At 30.0% G+C, this 20,340-nt stretch overlaps 1 protein-coding gene across 1 annotated transcript; it reads left to right on the forward strand.

Annotated features, from left to right (window-relative positions):
• Positions 1 to 1,066: 1,066 nt before the first annotated feature.
• Positions 1,067 to 16,483, forward strand: LOC132753703 (hemicentin-1-like). Its single transcript, XM_060744198.1, has 14 exons — positions 1,067 to 1,199; positions 4,411 to 4,484; positions 4,951 to 5,286; positions 5,563 to 5,892; positions 6,724 to 7,014; positions 7,376 to 7,666; positions 7,891 to 8,181; positions 8,453 to 8,767; positions 9,410 to 9,688; positions 9,864 to 10,157; positions 10,355 to 10,657; positions 14,099 to 14,234; positions 15,074 to 15,111; positions 15,476 to 16,483. Exons 1-14 carry the CDS (start codon positions 1,189 to 1,191, stop codon positions 15,685 to 15,687), a joined length of 3,201 nt encoding a protein of 1,066 aa, XP_060600181.1. The 5' UTR covers positions 1,067 to 1,188; the 3' UTR covers positions 15,688 to 16,483.
• Positions 16,484 to 20,340: the final 3,857 nt, after the last annotated feature.

Raw genomic sequence — 20,340 nt, forward strand, 5'->3', positions numbered from 1 at the left:
ACATCCAGACTGCATTTAGAAAAATGCAAAAAATTACATCCCTTTGACAAATCCGTTATTGAAGAATGCTGCCAAAGTTGCTCGGACCAAATCCTCTGATCCTTCTGACAGGAATCGCAAATCTGCGACATTTATCAGTCCATGGAAGATCTCAGGCTGCTGGGTCGTTTTTTATTGACCAGTCGGTTTAAAATTACAACTGCGTGATACACTTAATCATTATCGAATTTAAAATGATAACGTGATATGAGTCGGATTTAACAGTTCTCAGAGACGGATTCGTTTCTTGAAAAAAAAACGGAATTATCGAAAGCATTGCTTAATGATTTATGATATAAGATTTTAAATATGTATTGTATTACATATAACGTATAAATGACAAACATACCTGGTAATACACCATACGTCTAATTTGTAATATTAATTTCAAACATTGCGAACAGTATTTGACAATGTTAATATAATAATCTTTTCATACGGTATAATTTCTTTAATAGTATCCCTTTAGGTCTCAACCCGGTACGGAATTAGACCGAACCCGTTGTAGTCTAGAAAGTAGTTCTTTAAAATTTTGAAGTGGCCCAATTTAAGTCAGCTTTCGTTAGATTGGTCATAATTAAAGTGTATTAATTGCATGTGTGTAGTTTTTGTGTGTTATATGATGACTTTAAAAGTTGATTTTTGTGTATTCTCCAGGAACTCATTTGATGGCGGAAGGATTAAAGATGTACTACCAACCAGCTGTCAGGATTTTTTAAAGTGATGAATTTAAAACAGTGTTACAACAGAATGAAGATTTCTGTAAAAAGTAGATGGCTAACCTATTATATTTTGGGCCTCATTGGACTAAGATAGTGTTAATGTTTAAAGTTGAAGACAGTATATAATACATCGAGAACAGTGGAATCCAGAATTAAGCCTCAAATGTGACTGATTAACTATAGAACAAATAGTACGAACATTCATCGGGCCGAGTCCTTTAATGAGTGTTTGAAATGAGAATATATTTATCTGGGCTATAAGTATAAACCTGTTATTATCTTAGTGTACCTGACACATATACACACGTCAGTACAAATATTGGGTATTGTACAACCTACAAGGAAGTTCACTACATAGTTATTACGACTTGTTTATGATATTTTGTAGTTTAAAAACGTATAGTGAGAAAACATTCACTCTGGAATAATGGACATCAGGTAAGTCTTACCATACACAATTATGATTAATTGTTAAAATATATCCATATCATAGAAAGTGGTTGTGAAGAAGGTATCGAACAAACCATCCGCGAAACGAGCAGTTTATATCCACATATTACTCTGTTTAAGATACATGTACTTCGATGATATCACTATGTTTTCATTTGTGTAAATATAATGACTAAATGCCGAAATCAAATCAAAATTGTCTGTGTTTTTGTTGTTGTTGTTGATTTTTTGATTGTGCGTGTGATTTTCTTCTTACATTTGTCTTTTAATCTTATTGAACAATTTGTAATCAAATTACGACAATACAATATTTACTAGTAATTGCATTTTAGTTCTAGTTTGATAAAAAAAGTTTTTCAAAAATATTTTGGAAACGAGGCTATAAGCAGGAGGTTTTTAGACTATCTGATGCAGAATGGAAACAAAACTTAATGGCTTCACTGCAACCATTACAACAGATTAAAATATGTCGACAAAATTTGTTTCATCATCATCATCATCATCATCATCATCATCATCATCATCATTGTCATTGTTATCATTTTTATGATTTTAGTTATTATCATTGTAATCATTATTATGATTATAGTTATTATTATTATTATCATTAGTATTGTTATTATTGTTATTATTATCATTATTATCATTATATTATTATTATTATTATAATTATCATGATTATCATGATTATCATTATTATTTATTATTATTACTATTATTATTACTATTATTATTATTATTATTATTATTATTATTATTATTATTATTATTAAGTAATAGTAAACTGTTATAGAATATAAACGAGGTCTTTACCGGCTGGTATCAGCGCATGGGGCGACAAAAGGGTCAATCATGGGAAATTAATCGAGACGGAACCTCGAGTATTTATTCTGTAACTGTTTTATCGCATGACCATCATGACTTTTTTCTTCTCTCGTAATATTTGCTTTATTTAAACATATAAATATTTTAAGAAATACCCACAGAAATACACCCATTAGATGCCGTTCATAAATAACCATTTCACGAGGTAAGTTGATGCATATTTTCTAAATGCGAAATAATAATCATCTTTCCAGCTCATTTTAAAAATATAATCTAGGAAATATTGTCGATAAGTATCCCGGTTATTTTTCAGAGGTATATCTTGTAAGCGTATGTTGTAGTGATTTTTACTTAAAGGCACATTATGGCTGGCTCAGAAATCCTTTTTTATTGAATTCTTTAGAAATGTAAAAACACATGTTTAATAATGTTTTAATAATGGATTTAGAACATGTAAGATATTTAACTGCTGAAGAAAGTAGTGCTGAATATGCAGTAATGTGTCGTAAAGGTAGCAAAATGTAAACAAATAGTATTTTGACTTCCAAACAAAATACTTGGTCCAGGGGTTAGAGTCGATGACTTCTAATCCAGTTACCTCTCTGGCGTGGGTTCGATCCCCGGGAGATGCTTAGGTAGTTTAGCGCGGAGGAAGGTAGTCTAGTACTGGTGTAACTCTCCAGGAACGATTGTTAGGAAACTACCCGCCTATATGACTGAAATACTGTTGAAAAAAAGGCGTAACATGAAACAAACAAACAAACAAACAAACAAAATACTAATTCATTATTATAATTATACCAATTGCAAGCAAAGCAAAAGATGCAAAGATAGTTCATTTATATGGCAAATAAGTATTTTTGTGGAACTTGTAACAAGACACCAAAGATTTAAAATTTTGAGAAATAAAAATGATAGCATTTCTGACGCATAATGTGCCTTTAACACTACTTCCATCTATTAATAATTACGCTAAAATATTATGTTCATATACGTGCAGTGATTACTGAATGGCTTACTGGTCAGAATCTCCTGTAAAATGAAGGCATTGTTTAAAGTAAAAAAAAAAAAAAGAATAAATTTATTTGATCATTGTTTCAGATTTGTCCTCGAGGTCAGGATGCAGAAAATGGCGATTACTTTCCAGTGGAGTTAACATCTTTATAATAACTGCATTTTCAGGTGTTGAAAAAAACCCAAAAAGATCGAGATGATATATAAATTCTTTTTTTTAAAAGTTCTGTAAACTGTCTAATGGTTTGTTTTGCTCTTTTTCAGGAATGCTCACTTTATTATTTCAAATAAAATAGTAAACTGGGCATGCGCGAGAAAGTGTACTGATACCTCATTTAGAGCACCCAAAAGCGTACTGATACCTCATTTAGAGCACCCCCAAAGTTTTCCAATACTGGAATTTAGAGAAAGGAAAGTTGTGGCGGTCATGCAATAATAATATTATTATTATTATTATTATTATTGTTATCATTATTAGTATTATTATTATTATAATCGTTATCATTATTCTTCTTCCTATTATTATTTTTTTTATTATTCTAATTATTATCATTATTATCTTTATTATTATTATTATTATTATTATTATTATTCTTTTATTATTATTTCTATTTTTATCATTATAATCAATATTATTATTGTTGTTTTTATTTTTATTATTATCATTATAATTATCATTATTATAATTATTATTATTATTATTATTATTATTATTATTAGTATTATTATTATTTTTATTATTATTATTATTATTATTATCATTATTATTATAACTATCTTTAATATTATCATTATTATTATTATTTTTTTATTATTATTACTATTATTACTATTATTGTAAATGCCATTGCTTTAATAACAATGATAGTATTACATATTTTTAACATTGATAATAAATGCAATTAAAAGCAACATTATGTTCATTGTGTTGCAGTCAACTTGTGTTGATTTATTAAAATATAAACGGACTATTATAATGGTAATTGATCAATTATTGATAATGCAAATGAAAATGCTTAATAAAAAAAAGACCTGAATTATAAAAATGACCGGTCCATTCTTTTTAAGAATTGAGCATTGCCGATACATTCTAAGCGATATTTATAGAAATATCCCGTTTTGTAACAGGATGTCATATAAACTCGTAATATAAACTTGAGCTTTTGGCTAAACATCAGGCTATTTAAATTTTTACATATCCACTGACTTTTTTATTTTTAGATGTACAGATATCGATACTTAGATAAATCAAATGGAGACTGCATTCCATTGTTCACATATTCATTACAAGTATTCTTTACTATGCCTGGCAAAACTAATATACTAAGATAAAAATTAATAATACTGAATTCATTTTCAGGAATGGATCAAAACTTTGCGCAAAGAATGTTCTATGGTGCTTTTATCTTTTCATGCTGGTACTCTCTGATATTGGTATGTCTTTTTAACTCATTAAAGATCAAACTTTTAAACGGAAGGCCATTATCTTTATAAGATATTTTTTTTAATTTTACAATGTTACAAACGCACACAAACCTGTAAATACTAACGAACCTAACAGTTATAACTATTGATTTTCCTTTTTGCTCTGTTCCTAGTATTAACTTTTTTGTACATTTACGCAAATCATTTAGGAAGTGATTTGTGTTTATAAGAAATCTATTCCTTCGCAATGAAATATCAAACTATTAAGTTTTTATAAGTTCACACAATGAGTTTAACCTTTTCTTTTTATGATACTTAAAGTTTCGTTTTATCACGGCACCCATTTTGCATCTTGTTGGGTAATCTTGTAAATATTTCAATGAACTATGGAACGATTTATCTCGGTCATTTTTGAATATATTGCAAACTTTTTTTCATGTGCATTCTTATCTTATTGGACCCTCACGTTATATAGGTGTAATGACAAATACAATACAGCTTACACCAACTCAGTTATATGCCAAGGAAAATTCAAGTGCAACACTCACATGTTCAAGGACGGACGGGAAATCTATTTTAGAAACAATTTGGAAAAACTCTGAGATAAGTGACTACGCAAATCTATATTACTTTAACGGACAATGTGTAACAACGCGGTTTCTAAAAGACAGTAATTTATTTGATGGTCTGTGCAATGGTGATGGGACTTATTCCGTGATTCTAAAGAAAATTGATCGTACTCAACATGGAGCTGAATGGACATGTGAAGAGCTTATTTCAATTTCTAACAAAGTCGTGATACAAGTATTAGGTATATGATAGGTAAAACGTATCTAAAGTATTGTTCCATTTATTTACTTAATATGAAGATTCTGCATTTAATTAACAGTTATAATGGATTTTTGATTATTTTGTTTTGAATAACTGATGTGTCCATGCTTTAGTTAACCTATTGTTCATTATAACAAAGAAACAACATAGGCTAACCATTTTCATTTGTGTATATTAGTTTACAACTATTACATACAATCCGAGTATATACTTATTGTATACTATGCATACCTTCATTGATTTTAAAATGTTGTAGTTCCTGCTACAAGCCTGACATTGAGTCAACCAAATTGGGATTTTATAAAAGAAAATACGACAGGGAAAGTCATATGCAGAACATCAGCATGCCGACCAGAACCACGAGTACATTGGTATGTCCGTAACAGTAAAACAAATTTCGTATATAACCTTACACAGTCATCAACCAAAACATACATTGACGGTGATTATGGTCTCAAAGCCGTAGAAAGTATACTACAATTTAGTCCAAATAGGACGATTAATAACTTACGTCTGTATTGTGAAGTGATGACACAAGCTAATGAAGCTGATATAAAGAGCAGCGAATTCATAGTTAATGTTACATGTAAGTTTATTTCGGTTTGTTTAAAATATAACTTTCTTTTACCAAAATTACGTGAAAGAGTCATGTTACAGTGGTGCTATGTGATCATTACAGGCGTTATATAATAGATTTATGAATATTGCGAAATAATTGTGATTGACGTCTATTCATTTTGATATCCCAGCCTTGAGCTTGTCACTTGAAGTTTAGCAACTAAAGATTTGAATTTCTAATATTAACGCTGTAAAAAAACTTTACTTACATCTTAAATATCCTCCGCCATTTTTCCTTCTAGTCCGATTTAAATGAATTTAGTCTTAATTTTGATATTTCAAAGCTGTTTGACAATGATACATGTACATATTTCTGCTAATTATGATTTGTTGACATTTTGTTTTCGCAGGGGACTTTATTCTATTCAGTTAAATGACAACCGAAAAAACATTTAGGTGTTATTATAGGAAGCAAATAGTTCTTTGTCTATCTCGTTGCAACGAGAAATAACTCAGAAAAAAAATGTATCTCGTGGCCCCAAGGAACAGCTAAAAACAAAAAGGATTGATTTCATTCTTAGAAAGATACATTTAACAAATTATTCTACGTTGAAACACAAAGAGATAATTCATAAAAAGATGATTACCAACGTTTTCTATATATTAACATATAACTGGTATATTACAGATATACATATAAACAACTATTAGAATAATAACAACTTTATGAAACACATGTCATTGTGAATGTGTTTAAGAAAATGTACTTATTGTTTCAGTTTAATGTATCTCAATAAAAACAACATGTCAGTTGTGTCAATTAATTTATTATTACAAGCTTTTATTTTTTTTATTTCAGATCCCCCAGATAATTCACCTTTGATACAAGGGGTGGAAACTAACGAAGTCTTACAGGTCATTGAGACGGATACAAACACATTTGTTTGTTCGATTACCGGAGGAAACCCTCTTGCATCATTGAGCTGGAAATGTTTTGACAGTCTTGAAATAACATCAATATCCCAAGGCAGCACAGTTTTAAGTACTGTAAAATGGGTGGCACTGCGCAATTTTAGCACATGCTCTTGTACATCTCACCACACATTAAGTAATTGGAAAAGGACAACAGATGTAAAAATTAATGTACAATGTATGTTTTTTGGATTGTAATATGTTTATACAAGTAAGGCAAACATATTATTTAATGTATATAAAAAGGCTAGGCATCGGTCGTTATAAACAATATAAACAAGTGATATTAGATAGTTTAATTGTTCTTCCGGAAATTAAATTGTACAATTTACCATGATTACGAACATTGACTTAAAATGATATTTTGTTCTTTTTAGTTTATTGAACATTTACTGTTCGATACTATTCACGTATTTGTTGAAATAGGTTGGACATAATGTTTACATTTTAATGATTTAAATTAAAATAAAACACTTGTAAGTCATCAAGTCGTTTAAATTATATGTCTTGTTTTTAGATATAATTGCGTTTTATTTAAGACCCTCCAGACAAGCCACATTTTAAAATTGGACAAACAAGTGTTTTTGGTGATGTTCGTGTTATTCTAAACAACACATTGCGCGTTGTCTGCAATAGCGAAAGTAATCCTTTACCTTACTACACATGGACTGGCCCAGGTTTTTCTGGTAATGGTGACACTTTAGAAATAGCACACGTTAAAATATACTATCAGGGAGATTACAAATGCAAGGCGTCAAATAGGATGACACGAACGAATGCTTCATATAAAGCCGGGAGTCAGTCATCATCACTCAGTTTAACAATACTGTGTAAGTACACATCATTTCAATGAATTAAACAAAAACAGGTTGGTTTGATCACACACATTTTTTAAATATTACATTAATATATGAATTTTAAAAAGAAAGAAATGTTATTACAAATAATTTTAATATATATCAAGCATGTTATTATCGGTTACATATATTTTTTATTGACAATTACATTGTATGTTTCGTTCCACAAAATATGTAACTATTTTTGATAATTTCAGATCCTCCAAGCAATCCAAAGTTCAAATTTGAAAACTCCAGCGGTCAGCTCATTCAGTCAAATATATTTTACGGTATAAGAAACGATACGTTTTCCATTTACTGTGATGTAAAAGGGAGCCCTGTTCCTGACATTAAATGGGATGATAACAAAAGCAATCCAACTCTGAGTATATCTAACATCAATTTGGACATAAATAGTACGTGCAGAGCAACAAATGTGATGAAAGAAACTGCGAGTCAAAGGGACATAAATTCGAAATCGGAAGCATCGCTTTCAATTATTGTCTTGTGTAGGTGTATAATTGCCATTTCTTAGCTAAAGTCAACACATAATTTATTAAAATATTTGAAAAAAAAAAGAATATAATCACATCAATTGTCCACATTAAAACATTCACAATTAAATATTGTTTTTTGTGACTAAATATATTCGTCATTGTTTACTTATTATTATAACATTCAAAGGTGAAGTAGCACTTACACGCAATACTCGATACAAATTAATTTTAATCATCTTATGTCAGTTATATAGCAATCTCATTACATTTCATTGTATTCAAGATCCTCCAAGTCTTCCTACAATACACGTTTCAAACTATAATGGTGACAGCGTTCAAGTTCAAAACGGAAACCTCAGTATAACAGAAACTGAAACAATAAATGTGACATGTTTTTCCAACAGTAAACCATTACCATCTTATAAATGGATAAATGAGAAATCATTTAAAACACAGTCTACAAACATTTTGAAATTTGTTAATATCAGTCGACACGAAAGTGGAATATATGCTTGCAGCGTTGCAAATTATATGAGGAGGTCCATTGGCGGAACTGAAGTGGGGAAAAGTACCTTAAAAATTATTTTAAACATATTATGTAAGTATATAATTCAATAATCTTATTATCAAAAACATAAAATTCAAGAGGAACGGTCAGGCAAAATGTTTTTTCGGGATTTTTTTACATTATTCAAATAATCAAATGTAGGGATTAAATTGCGACCTACTAGAATATTATTGATACTGTTTTGTTTCTACAAGTCGCTCTTACCGCATTTTGCATTTATTACATATGATGGAAATTCATTGAAGGAACATTGATCATTGCATATGATCTTTTTCCTCACTGAATTACCCATACTTAATTCAGTTGTATTTGTTCTGTTCACTAGTACTTTGTTCATAGTCTCAATAATTTCAACGTTGGATATTTATTATTCATTTGTTTGTGTTCAATAATTATTGAAAGATATACGCCTCTGATATTCTCAAACACAAAGTAAGGCGACCTGTTCAAAGAATTGAAACGCTTAAAATGTTATAATATAATTTTACTACGCTTACGTGAATTTGATGATTTCATCTAAACATTTCTCGTTTATACTGTATTTATCCAATTAACACTTTATATTATTGATCTTCTGTTTTGATAAGACTTATTTCGGTTTTTTACAACAAAACTTTTTATTCCTCCATACAAATAGTTTGTTTAAAAAAAACTATACTTTGTTGTTTACAGATCCAGCTATTTTGAATCCAATATATGATATAAGTATTACTGAAGGATCGCCCTTTGAAATATCATGTCCGGTTAAATATGAAAATCCTTCAAACTCCACAATTACATGGTCAAAACTTAGTGACGAAAATCGATGGAACAACAAACAATTATCTTTCAAGAACGTTTCAAGAGAAGACGGTGGAAACTACACCTGTATTGTAATTACGGAAATGTATCCTACGATCGGTAGTTCTTCAAAAATAGAAAGAAGACAATCTTTTCATCTCAATGTTTTCTGTAAGATATTAACATGCTTCCCCGGTAAAATGACAAAAGATTGATAATGTGATATTCTTTGGAAGTTTACAATAAATAAAGTATTCATTCCTAACTAAGATTTCTAAAATAGATACATAGATTAAGACCGGACTAGTTTTCAGTCATGTTTTTATAATATCCTTATTTATTTCAGTTCCATCAGAAATACACAAATTTTCGATATCTACGGAAACATCAGGTCGAACCTTTGTAGCTAACAGAACTCAAAATTTATCGTTCGAATGCATTGCTAAAGCCAATCCTTCATCAGATTTAAAAATAAAGTCTCCAAGGGGGGATTATATTATCGAGGTATCACAGTCAAATATTGCTCGTTATACATTACACAATGCATCATTCAAAGATGCTGGAGAATATATTTGTACTGGAAGAAACAAGTACACAAAGGACACACCATCACAGTCAAAACTGATTCTTATAGTTAAAAGTAAGAACTCAAACGCTATTTATCCAATGCAAAGCATGGCAAGAGTAAATAACATTGAAATGTAATAAATAACTTACACCGTTATTATGATAATTTAATACACATGTATTTGAAATTTATATTAAACATCTGAATGCATTGCACGTGAAATTACATTGTAATTATAAATGTCAAATGGGAAAACTATCTATCTGCAGGCCGACCAAGACCATCATCTGGCGACACAAGTGTTACGAAAGTGGCAACAGTTCTGAACGTTAATGTAACACTATCATTTCAAGCTAGGAATTATCTTGATGAACCAAACAAAACAATGTTCATTTGGTTGAAGGAGAATGTTTCCATTTCCGATAATGACAATAAATACCTGATACATACAAATGATTTACAAACAAATATTATTATAAGGAACACAACTCAGCAGGATTTAGGGTATTATAAAGTTGAGGTTGAAAATTCAGTTGGATTATATACTCACTATTATGAATTGAGAGCCACAAGTAAGTGAAGTTTATCTTTTGTTATTATATGTTATAATTAAGGTAGACCATGGGTAATGGGCACCATAAGGAACTGTAAAATTGACAACATAGGACAGTTATATGTCTTCAAGGTCAACTGTATGCAAAATTTAAATAAAATTTACCGTGTGGTTTATGAGTTATGGATATATTTCTAAACTAAGACTTTGCCATTAGAAGGGCATATTTTCAGAAATGAAGAAACTCTAAATAATCTGTAATATCATCATTATAAAAAATGTTTTTCTATCACCAATTGTTAAGAAACAAATAGTAACATTCAGGTAACAAATTACACAAGCAAAATGTTTGTTTCTAAACAAAATGTTCTTAATATGTATAAAAATGTTACCTTACCCCACCCACTTTAAACACTAATTTTATCATTTCCCTATCTAAAATGCCTTATTCAAAATATTCCTAAAATTTACCATAATGAGGGGCTGTTTTCAAAGTTTGCCTTAATCTTTTTAAAGGTATATTAGTTGATCCTGCGAAATATAAAATACTTTTACCGTGTAGTTTTTATTTTATTAAACTTTGAACATATCTTGTATCATATTTTCTATTAATTATGTCATTATTTAGCAAATAAATACCTACAATAATTATATAATTTAAATCAAACCCTTTTTTCTTTCATAAGGGATCAGAGAGATACATAAAAAATGTTAAAAAGAAAATAAAGAAAGAAAAAAAGTTGCCCCTTCTGGGGCTTGAACCCACGCCCCTCAATTTCAATGTAGTTTGCAAGCAATTTTAGCCTATTTGAATACTCCTCAAAGTGGAGGATATGCATTACCCATGGTCTACCTTAACCGTTGATTTAGTGTTTGTATTCAAATAAATCCTGTTGAAGTATTAAATATACAAAATGTCTGAGTGCATCACAATGGTTGCATATAATGAATGTGTTCACACGTGAGTATATTTTAATTTGTATGTTAATGTTTAAAGTATGCACTTTCAAACTAACACTTGAACTTAACCTTGGAAATGTACTAGTTTATGAGTTTATCAAATAGTTATGAATTTACAGATAAACCAGAACGACCATGGGACTTCCGTCTCAGAAACGACTCATTTACAGACCAAACATTTATAATAATTTACAAAATGATTCATGAACTTGTATGGTTGAACAAATCAATAAATGATAATGGTGACACAAATATGAATTATACTTTAAATGACCTATCCAGCATGCAAAAGTATGAAATCGAGATGTTTGCAAAAAATATAGAAGGAAACTCACTTCACACAGAGACTCTGCATTTTAAAACTAAAGGTTATCTCGATTTTTTGTATTTATTTGAAATACTTTAAAATTGTTGAAAGTAACAAATAAAATAGAAATGTATGTTCATATGGAAGGGTATTCACGCAAAAATTGCATCTTGCCTTCTTACGTTACATTGTGCCTTCTGACTTGTAAATCTTGGATTCTTACTATTACATTTTGCATAATGACAGGCACACAATGCATTCTGGCTTGCACATCTTTCATTATGACTTGCACATTTTGCTTTAAATTGCATGAATCGTTCGTTATTTGACTATCTTCAAATTTGTCTACGTTAAAGTTATAAATTAGTTCAGTTTAATTATAATGATCTAAACTGTCTATATTTAATGTGTACAAAAAATAGGAAACCTATGTTAATCGATTATACATGTATAAATAATACATGGAAGCACACACTGTGTGCAATTCAACAAGGCAGGTTGCAAACTACAATTTTGTTTACGACAGAGGGCACAAGTGAGGAAATATGTACGGAACCATACGGTAATTACCGAAAATATACGAGTATCCGGAATATCGATCACAAAAGTTATGCCCCTTATTTTCAATTTAGCCATAATCTTATTTGTTACGGTTGATGTCATGTGGTTGATTTTTTTATCATCTGATCATTTGATAAGTTTTTTTATGGCCAAAGCACTTTGAACAACTGTTATATCTTATAATTATTTTGTTGATAAAAATATAATTCTAAAAGATTGGTTAAATCGTTTTGTATATATGATTACCTTATTTCCTCCATAGTGGAAATGGAAATTTTAAAACAAAGGGACGTAACTTGGTAAACTGAATCCGAACTGCAATACTAGCATAATTTGGGTGTCACATATTATTACACCATGTGTCGTGTCGTATTATGCATGCTGCATTCGGCTTTCGACTATCCGTCATTCTAACTTATGACATTCGTCATTCAAGCTGAGTAAATAGACCCAAATACAGACAGTTGCATTTAATATACCAGATCAACAAATGTATAATAACTGATCGTTAAATAAACGATATCAACATACAATTAAGCAAGACTCACACAACAGAAAGCATAATGTGCATGTAAGGGGGCATTATGTAAAAGTCAGAATGCAAGATGTACAAGTCAGAATCCAAGATGTACAAGTCAGAAAGCAAGATGTACAAGTTAGAAAGCAAGATGTAACGTAAGAAAGCAAGATGTTATTTTTGCGTTAATACCCTTCCATATGTTCAGGTTGGTTCTAAATTTTTACCTTTCGCAAATTCATTGTTGAAAATACATGTACGATCATAGTATTATGACATACTTTTGATTTCTTTTAAGAATAAAACATGCGCTGAAGCTTGCATAAGCTATCTTTAAAAGTTTTTTCAGGAACGTGCAAATATTCAGTTTATTGGATTAATGAATTTTGTTTTAAATTAAATGTATATACGCATGTTAATGCTATATTTGTCCACTTAACATGCAACATTTTATCTTGTTTATGCCGTAGATAAACAAATAACATGCATTTGAAACCATGTGTTAGAAGGTTCTTTGCGTCATTTCGAATTAAAAACTTGTGTTCTGGATTTGTTTTTGCAAATCTAGTATTTTAATGCTTAATATTATACAGTTTCGTTCAGACGATACAACAATAACAGTTAATCGGAACGTAATGTTCTATATTTTCCCAAATACTCCAAGTACTTTCAATTAAATCAAATACTGTATCAGTTCTTCTCACCATTTACTTTTTAAAACAATATTACCGTCAGGCCTAATTGACCATGAGCCTAAAACGGTGAAAGTGTGTTTGCACAAGGAAATCTCATATTTGCTGTGTTCCGGATAGCAACTATGACACTGTGACGCATACACGAGCTGATTATAGTCTTTCATTTGCATGTTAAAATTCTTGTACGAACTTTGGGTATTCCGTAAAAAATCGTAATTTATGAACAATATTGAAGAGATTTACAACAATACCATAAATACTGTTAAAATGATAAATGCAACTGTAAATGCTTGTTTTTAAAGCCGACGACAAAATATTGTTACATATTTACTTAATGCAGCTTTAACACAGACTTTCACTTATTTATTTTTTTTTTCTTTGATATTGTGAGAAGAGTAAACTATCATTGTTCAATTTAAGCAATCATTAACAAGATTGAGGAAACGGAGACAACGCATTCTTCGAACACTGGACTGTTAGTTGGTGTAGGAGTCGGTGCGTCTATTGGCACACTCGCCTTTGTTGCTGTGGCTTTTATCGGATACAAACGATTTAAGTAAGTGTTTTTTTCTCATTAAACATATAACATGTTTGAGTTTTGCATTTCACAAACAATCATTTGTAAGCAATGCATGATATCATCATTTCAATGTCTCAAACCTTTTAAGCAATAACTAAATCCCTATAATTATATTTTAAGGGATGGATACATTCATTTAATTAACATAAATCCGTTCATTTCAAATATTTGAAACTTCTGTAGCTATCTTGGTGTGTTTCATTTTTTTGAGTGCATAATTTCTCTGTGTCTTCTGATTTAAGTAATTTACATGTAAAAACGGAATTCAACCATCTACATGCATGTACAAAAGTGTATATTGAAAACAATCATAATAGGAACATAGAGTCTCGCATTTTCTAGATTAAACATCATACCTCTGAACATTATGTATGGCATAATGTTATAAGTTTACAATTATAAAACATAAAAAAAAATAAAAATATATATGGGTCAATTTATTTTTGATATTTTGGCTGACCTTTTCATATAAACTATCGGCAGCAATAAATACAAACACCAGATGATGTCCAGATAGTTTACTTAACATGTATGTACTAAATAAAACTTTAAAGCTTATTTATTTCCTCTTATCACATAAATGGCTTTCATTTCGTTGGCTTCGGATTTGATGTTTTATTTTGAATGTTTTGATTTTTCATTTTGCATGATACCTTTGACTACAAAATAACTATGACAAATAACTATGACAGCTTTTCTTGAAAATAATATAAATTCTCTTATAACAATATACTCTTATTACAGATAGAATAGTCTTTTCTTCTTTGTTATCATTGCTGTTGAGACAAATGAATCTTAACAATAACTATTTTCAGGAATATGAGACATTCACGTCATGACAGTCCAAAATCAGGTAACTGGTATTTAAGATTTAAAGTGAATAATGTCCTTTCTTCCTGTTTGTTTAACTTTTCGTGTCTTTTTTTCCCCGTTTGTTTCTGTTGTTCTGTGTATAAGTTTTTGAAAGAGAATTGTCTTAATAGTGAAGCTTGCCAACGTGAACCTTTCGTATAGTGTCTATGCTTACATATTCAAACATTAAAATAAACTAGTAACTAAATGAAACCGTATGGTATGACTGTTTAATATTTATACAAATGACGTAAATAGTATCTTATCATTTAATTTGCATTTTTTTTAATTGTTCATCATTTTGGTATAACTTCGACAGTTTTATAAAAAAATGAAAATTTACTACGATATGATCATTTATTTAGGTATTACTGTCGGAGTCAATGCCACATCCAATTACACGGATTTAGATACAAGCAGGAGAGATAGGAATGTTTATGATGAGTTCAATGCGCCTTCTACAAGTACATACGAGCGACTGAATACATCGACTCGAGAGATAACTACATATATGGAGTTGAAAAATACAACTGTGCCTAATGCTGACACTTCCGACTACGTAAATATAAGAATATAAAACAAATCAAATTACATAATATTGTACAACGTAGCAGTTATAAAATATTAGCACAGTTTGTAAAAAATCGATTTATTTTAATGTAAAGGCAACAACTTTCCGTGGTACTAACATAAATGTCATTTAAACCAATTTATTTTAGTAATAGTTGTTATTCATTAAATGTTATGCATTAAATTCTTTGATGATTATAGAAAAGACCATATTTTTAAAAAATGCCTTTGTAAATAATTGACTTTGAACAAAAATTCTAAAATTTTAAATCGTCATATCAAAGTCATTATTTTGTCAAACTTTTGGAATAAAAACATAATTAATACATCTTGGTCTCAGATTTTTTTCTCAAAAAATATTGCGTAACGTTAATCATTTTATGCGACTTATTTAACCATACATATTACGTAATTAAAGATAATTAAGTCTCTGATTGAGCAAACAAAAATTCCTGGCACGGTTCCCTCCGTAAATGAATTTCCTTTCATGTGCTTTAAACCGCATGTAAATTGCTTGATTATTAAAAACAGTTATGCCGATTTAAAGTTAGTCCGACCAGCATCAAACGAAGTGACATAAATCGGCTGTTCTCACTCAGACCCTTACGTTTCACGCTAAATTATTGCATAACAAAAATATCGCGCCAAAGGGAGTCACAAGTTGCACTAACATACTCTTACAACTTTTTATGACCCAGTGACATATGACCAATTAAAAAGCTGCTGATTAATATCATTTAATAGCAGAAATTTCTTCAAATATTACGTGATTAACTTTCCGTCTGGTATCTGTCCACATGTCACGTGACACATTGGGGTGTTCGATTTACTGACGAACAGTTTATTCAAAGCATTCACTGATAATATACTTCCATGTATTTTCTATTGATTTATAGAGAAATAATCATTCGCAGTCTATCGTAAAAATAGTTAAGAAATTTTCCAGGAACACATAATCTTCCGTCATATATAAGCTTTTACATAATAAAGATGTCTGTTTTTAGTGTGGTTATTTTTGACATTGTTATAGAACGAGGTTGAATTTTAAGCAAGCTCTTGAATCCGTAGAGAAGTCCATAAACTCAAATTTATATCTATCAGGTTGTTATTTCACACATAAACGATAGCAACTACATTGTTATAACCATCCCCGTGGTCGGTGCGATTTGCCACAATGCTAAATTATTTATGTCACCTTTGCCGACAATATCTTAATTTATAAAAAAGGCTAAATAAAAGGAAAACGATATAATGTTGAGATATTCATAAAATATTACGGTATTTGTATGATACATTAATTACGAGTAGTATCGACTAAATACAAATAAAGGGGTAATTCGCGGATATATATGAAACTACCAATTCCCTTCATTGATGCCGCAACAGGGGGGGGGGGGCGTTACCGATAATTGACAGGTTGCACTTATAGCATATTAAAACGGTATGGGTACCATTTTAAAACGTTTTAAAACATAGTTTCTTGCCTAATTGCTTCCAAAATTAAAAAAATTAAATCACGAATGTGTTTAGAAAAGGTTGATACATCTACTTGGCTAAAAATCTCATTTTATGTATTGTTAGTGATAATTGACTACGTTGTCACCTGAAGTAGTGAAATATGTATGACAAATTCACTGTTGAATGGTCAAGTTAGTCTTATGTGACATATTTTTTTTCTCTAGAATACAGCAATACTGACAGAGAAACAAATAAAGTCACATAAAATTTGCGAGTCATATAGTCTTGCAAATGATTAGATGAAACATGTTTGTAGATCTAATTATCAAGTCTATATCACTTTTTATTATATTTATTAATAATATGTATATTAATGATTAAAACTAAATTGTATAAGTCAGAATTAGTGGCATTTTATTCTCAGCTTGAGTATTAAAAATAAATATAAGTTATGCTTTTTTAAAGATCCTGTATGTTTTGGTCAAAGTGGTAAACCACACTGAGTGGAATTATATATAATATGTAGATGAACTATGCCAAATAATTTTTTTTTTCAAAAATCAAAGAATATGTAAAATATGTACTGCAAATATTTGTGCATATTGTGTGTAATCATTAATTTTGATCAGAGACTTTTTTTAAATGACCTAAAGCAACAAAGACGTCTCTAACTTTACGGGCAATATTTGTCTAGTATATTTATACTAAATGTAAAGCTCCTTTTTACTCTTATCAGATATATTTTCGGAAATAAAACAATGAACCTGAATATACATGTATCATACCCTGTAAGTTAAAAATGAATATAGAATGTCTGGAACGGTTATCATTATACTAATAATGGATATAAAATAACATACAGAATTATTGTAATGTGTTTCATATAGTTTGTTATACAAATTGCATGCAAGAACTCTATCAATATTCATCCCCCTTGTATTATACTAAAGAGCACTATTGCAATATATTGACCACCAATCCCGGTCATACTTTATTAAAGACGAAAGGAAAGGAAATAATGTTAACATTATGTCAGGACTTCTTCACAATTATTGTAGTGCATCATTATTTCACACATTCAACAAGTATCTACATCTTCTAAACAAATTTTGAACTATTGACCCGGGCCTGTAATTTTTGATACACCGATCTCGAAAACAATACAGAACCACAGTGGAGTACTATCAGTTTAAATAGATTATCGTGAAAACTATATCTGCATTTATTTAAGAGTTCAAAACCAATAACGCACCACCGGAATGTTTAAGCGCGTGTGAGCGTTAAGCCTTATTTCAAAGAGAAACCACGGTGTCGTTCCGGATAGGATATCAGAAGTAGAAGTACATTGGTTGCTAAACTTGCTTCACTTTACGACCTCTTCACGCCTTTTTAGTTTTGTAACATGGGGTATTCAATTATCGTGGTAAATTGTCTAAAAAGCATCTAATAAGTATTAATCAAAATACATGTAAAGATATTGGGGACAATAACGAAAGACAGTTTTTGTTTTGTTTATTTTGTTCTTGGTAGATAACAGCGATCTATAATTAATTAAAATTTAATGATGAATGTAACACTACATATTCTTTATCCGAAATTTCACATTTAGTATGTTTCTCTTATTATTGCATTATTTTTACCTTTCATCACAGTGTTAACCAAATATTTTTACCTACTTTATGCGATATAACTCATACAAGTACAAGGATGTTAACCTTTTGCATATTTTCGTTCAGCTAACAGCTACGGAGCTTACAAATACATACATTTAATTAATTTTGTTTAAAATAACGTGGCACGGGCTTTTAAGTGCTTTACTTTGATTTACCTTGTAATTGTCAAGGTTCAGAACTGTTAACGTTTAGGAGAAATGATGTGGAAGAGGCCGGATAGCTCAGTCGGTAGAGCCGTTGTTCTGTAATCCGAGGGTCGCGGGTTCCAGTTCTGGTTAGACTGCACATTTTTTTCATCCGGAGACATTTGGCGCCAAACGGGGGCCGTGACTCAGAGATTAATTTACAATGCTTAGTAACTCTTTGAAACTCGAGGACGATTTTCAAATACAAACGGGAAAATGTCAAGGTTCAGAACTGCTCACTATTTAGGGGAGTTGGTAAAGCCTTTGTACGGTATTCCAAGGGTCTCGAGTTCTTATCCTAGTCAGGCTGCACACTTTTAAACCCTTCAAATAAAAGTAACCGTTTGTTCACATTTCAACAGACATATTATAAAACATTGAATGATAATGTTTGTTAATAAGCACCATGGAAAATATTAATAATAATAATACTTAAAATAACATAATATCATACATGTATATAATTACCACTCACTATTTTGTAATGTTAATTTTCCATTGGTCACTAGGTGTTTTTCTTACTGTTAAAGCAAGTGTACCATGTGACAAAGAAATTTGTACTGCTACAGTGTAACAATACTAATTAACAGTTTATAAATCTGATAACGTGTTTTTTATTCAACTTGCAAGGTAAGGAAAGTTGAGATATTGGCTCGTATTCAGAAACGATACTTAATCTCAATCTCGACTTAAACTCACCAAAGGTCACCTCAAGTAACGTTGGAGTAGACTTACGGAAAGTATCTCACAATGTGAAAAGTAGTATTCATTTTGTTGACTCAACCTTACCTCTCGTAAGGGAGACTTCAAAAGTTGCCCGATCCGTTTTATAGCATAACATCACTTAATATACATTGTAAAACTATAACTATGTCGTTTAAAAGTGTTTTGAACCGAAGTGGAAAAATGTGTTAAATAATTCATTATAAAAAATCTTAATGTAAAAGAACAAAAAAATATTCAAATATACGTTCGATAACATAGCATGAGGAGTTATTTAGAGAGGATTTAATAGTTTTCAAGAAGTAAATGCTAGAATAGCAGAATAATGTTGTAAAACCTTAAAGACAGGACGACAAAAAAGAAGCTTAAAACAAAAGTGAAAAGACTTCTGAAAGAAATTTAGATTTTTTTTATTTCAATAGCGTAAGCTATATTTTGAAAGTAGCATCCATTTTTGATGTCAATTAATTTGTTTGCAATACACAATAATGTTTTCTTTTTTAATTATCTGATGACTTTTTTAAAGGACCATTATGCCTCAGAAATTCTATCATTTTTATTTCTCAATTTTTTTTCAAAGGGTATGGTCATACCGCATTATCATTTTGTATGGAAGTCAAA

Source organism: Ruditapes philippinarum, unplaced genomic scaffold (assembly GCF_026571515.1).
Source record: "Ruditapes philippinarum isolate M1 unplaced genomic scaffold, ASM2657151v2 ctg10348_1_1_1_1, whole genome shotgun sequence".
NCBI classification, from domain to species: Eukaryota; Metazoa; Mollusca; class Bivalvia; order Venerida; family Veneridae; genus Ruditapes; species Ruditapes philippinarum.

Excerpts from the sequence above, each read along its gene's own strand:
- LOC132753703 (XM_060744198.1), top strand. Across the intron at positions 5,893-6,723 it reads ATTCATAGTTAATGTTACAT|ATCCCCCAGATAATTCACCT; the intron begins GTAAGTTTATTT and ends TTTTTATTTCAG. Across the intron at positions 10,158-10,354 it reads ACTGATTCTTATAGTTAAAA|GCCGACCAAGACCATCATCT; the intron begins GTAAGAACTCAA and ends ATCTATCTGCAG.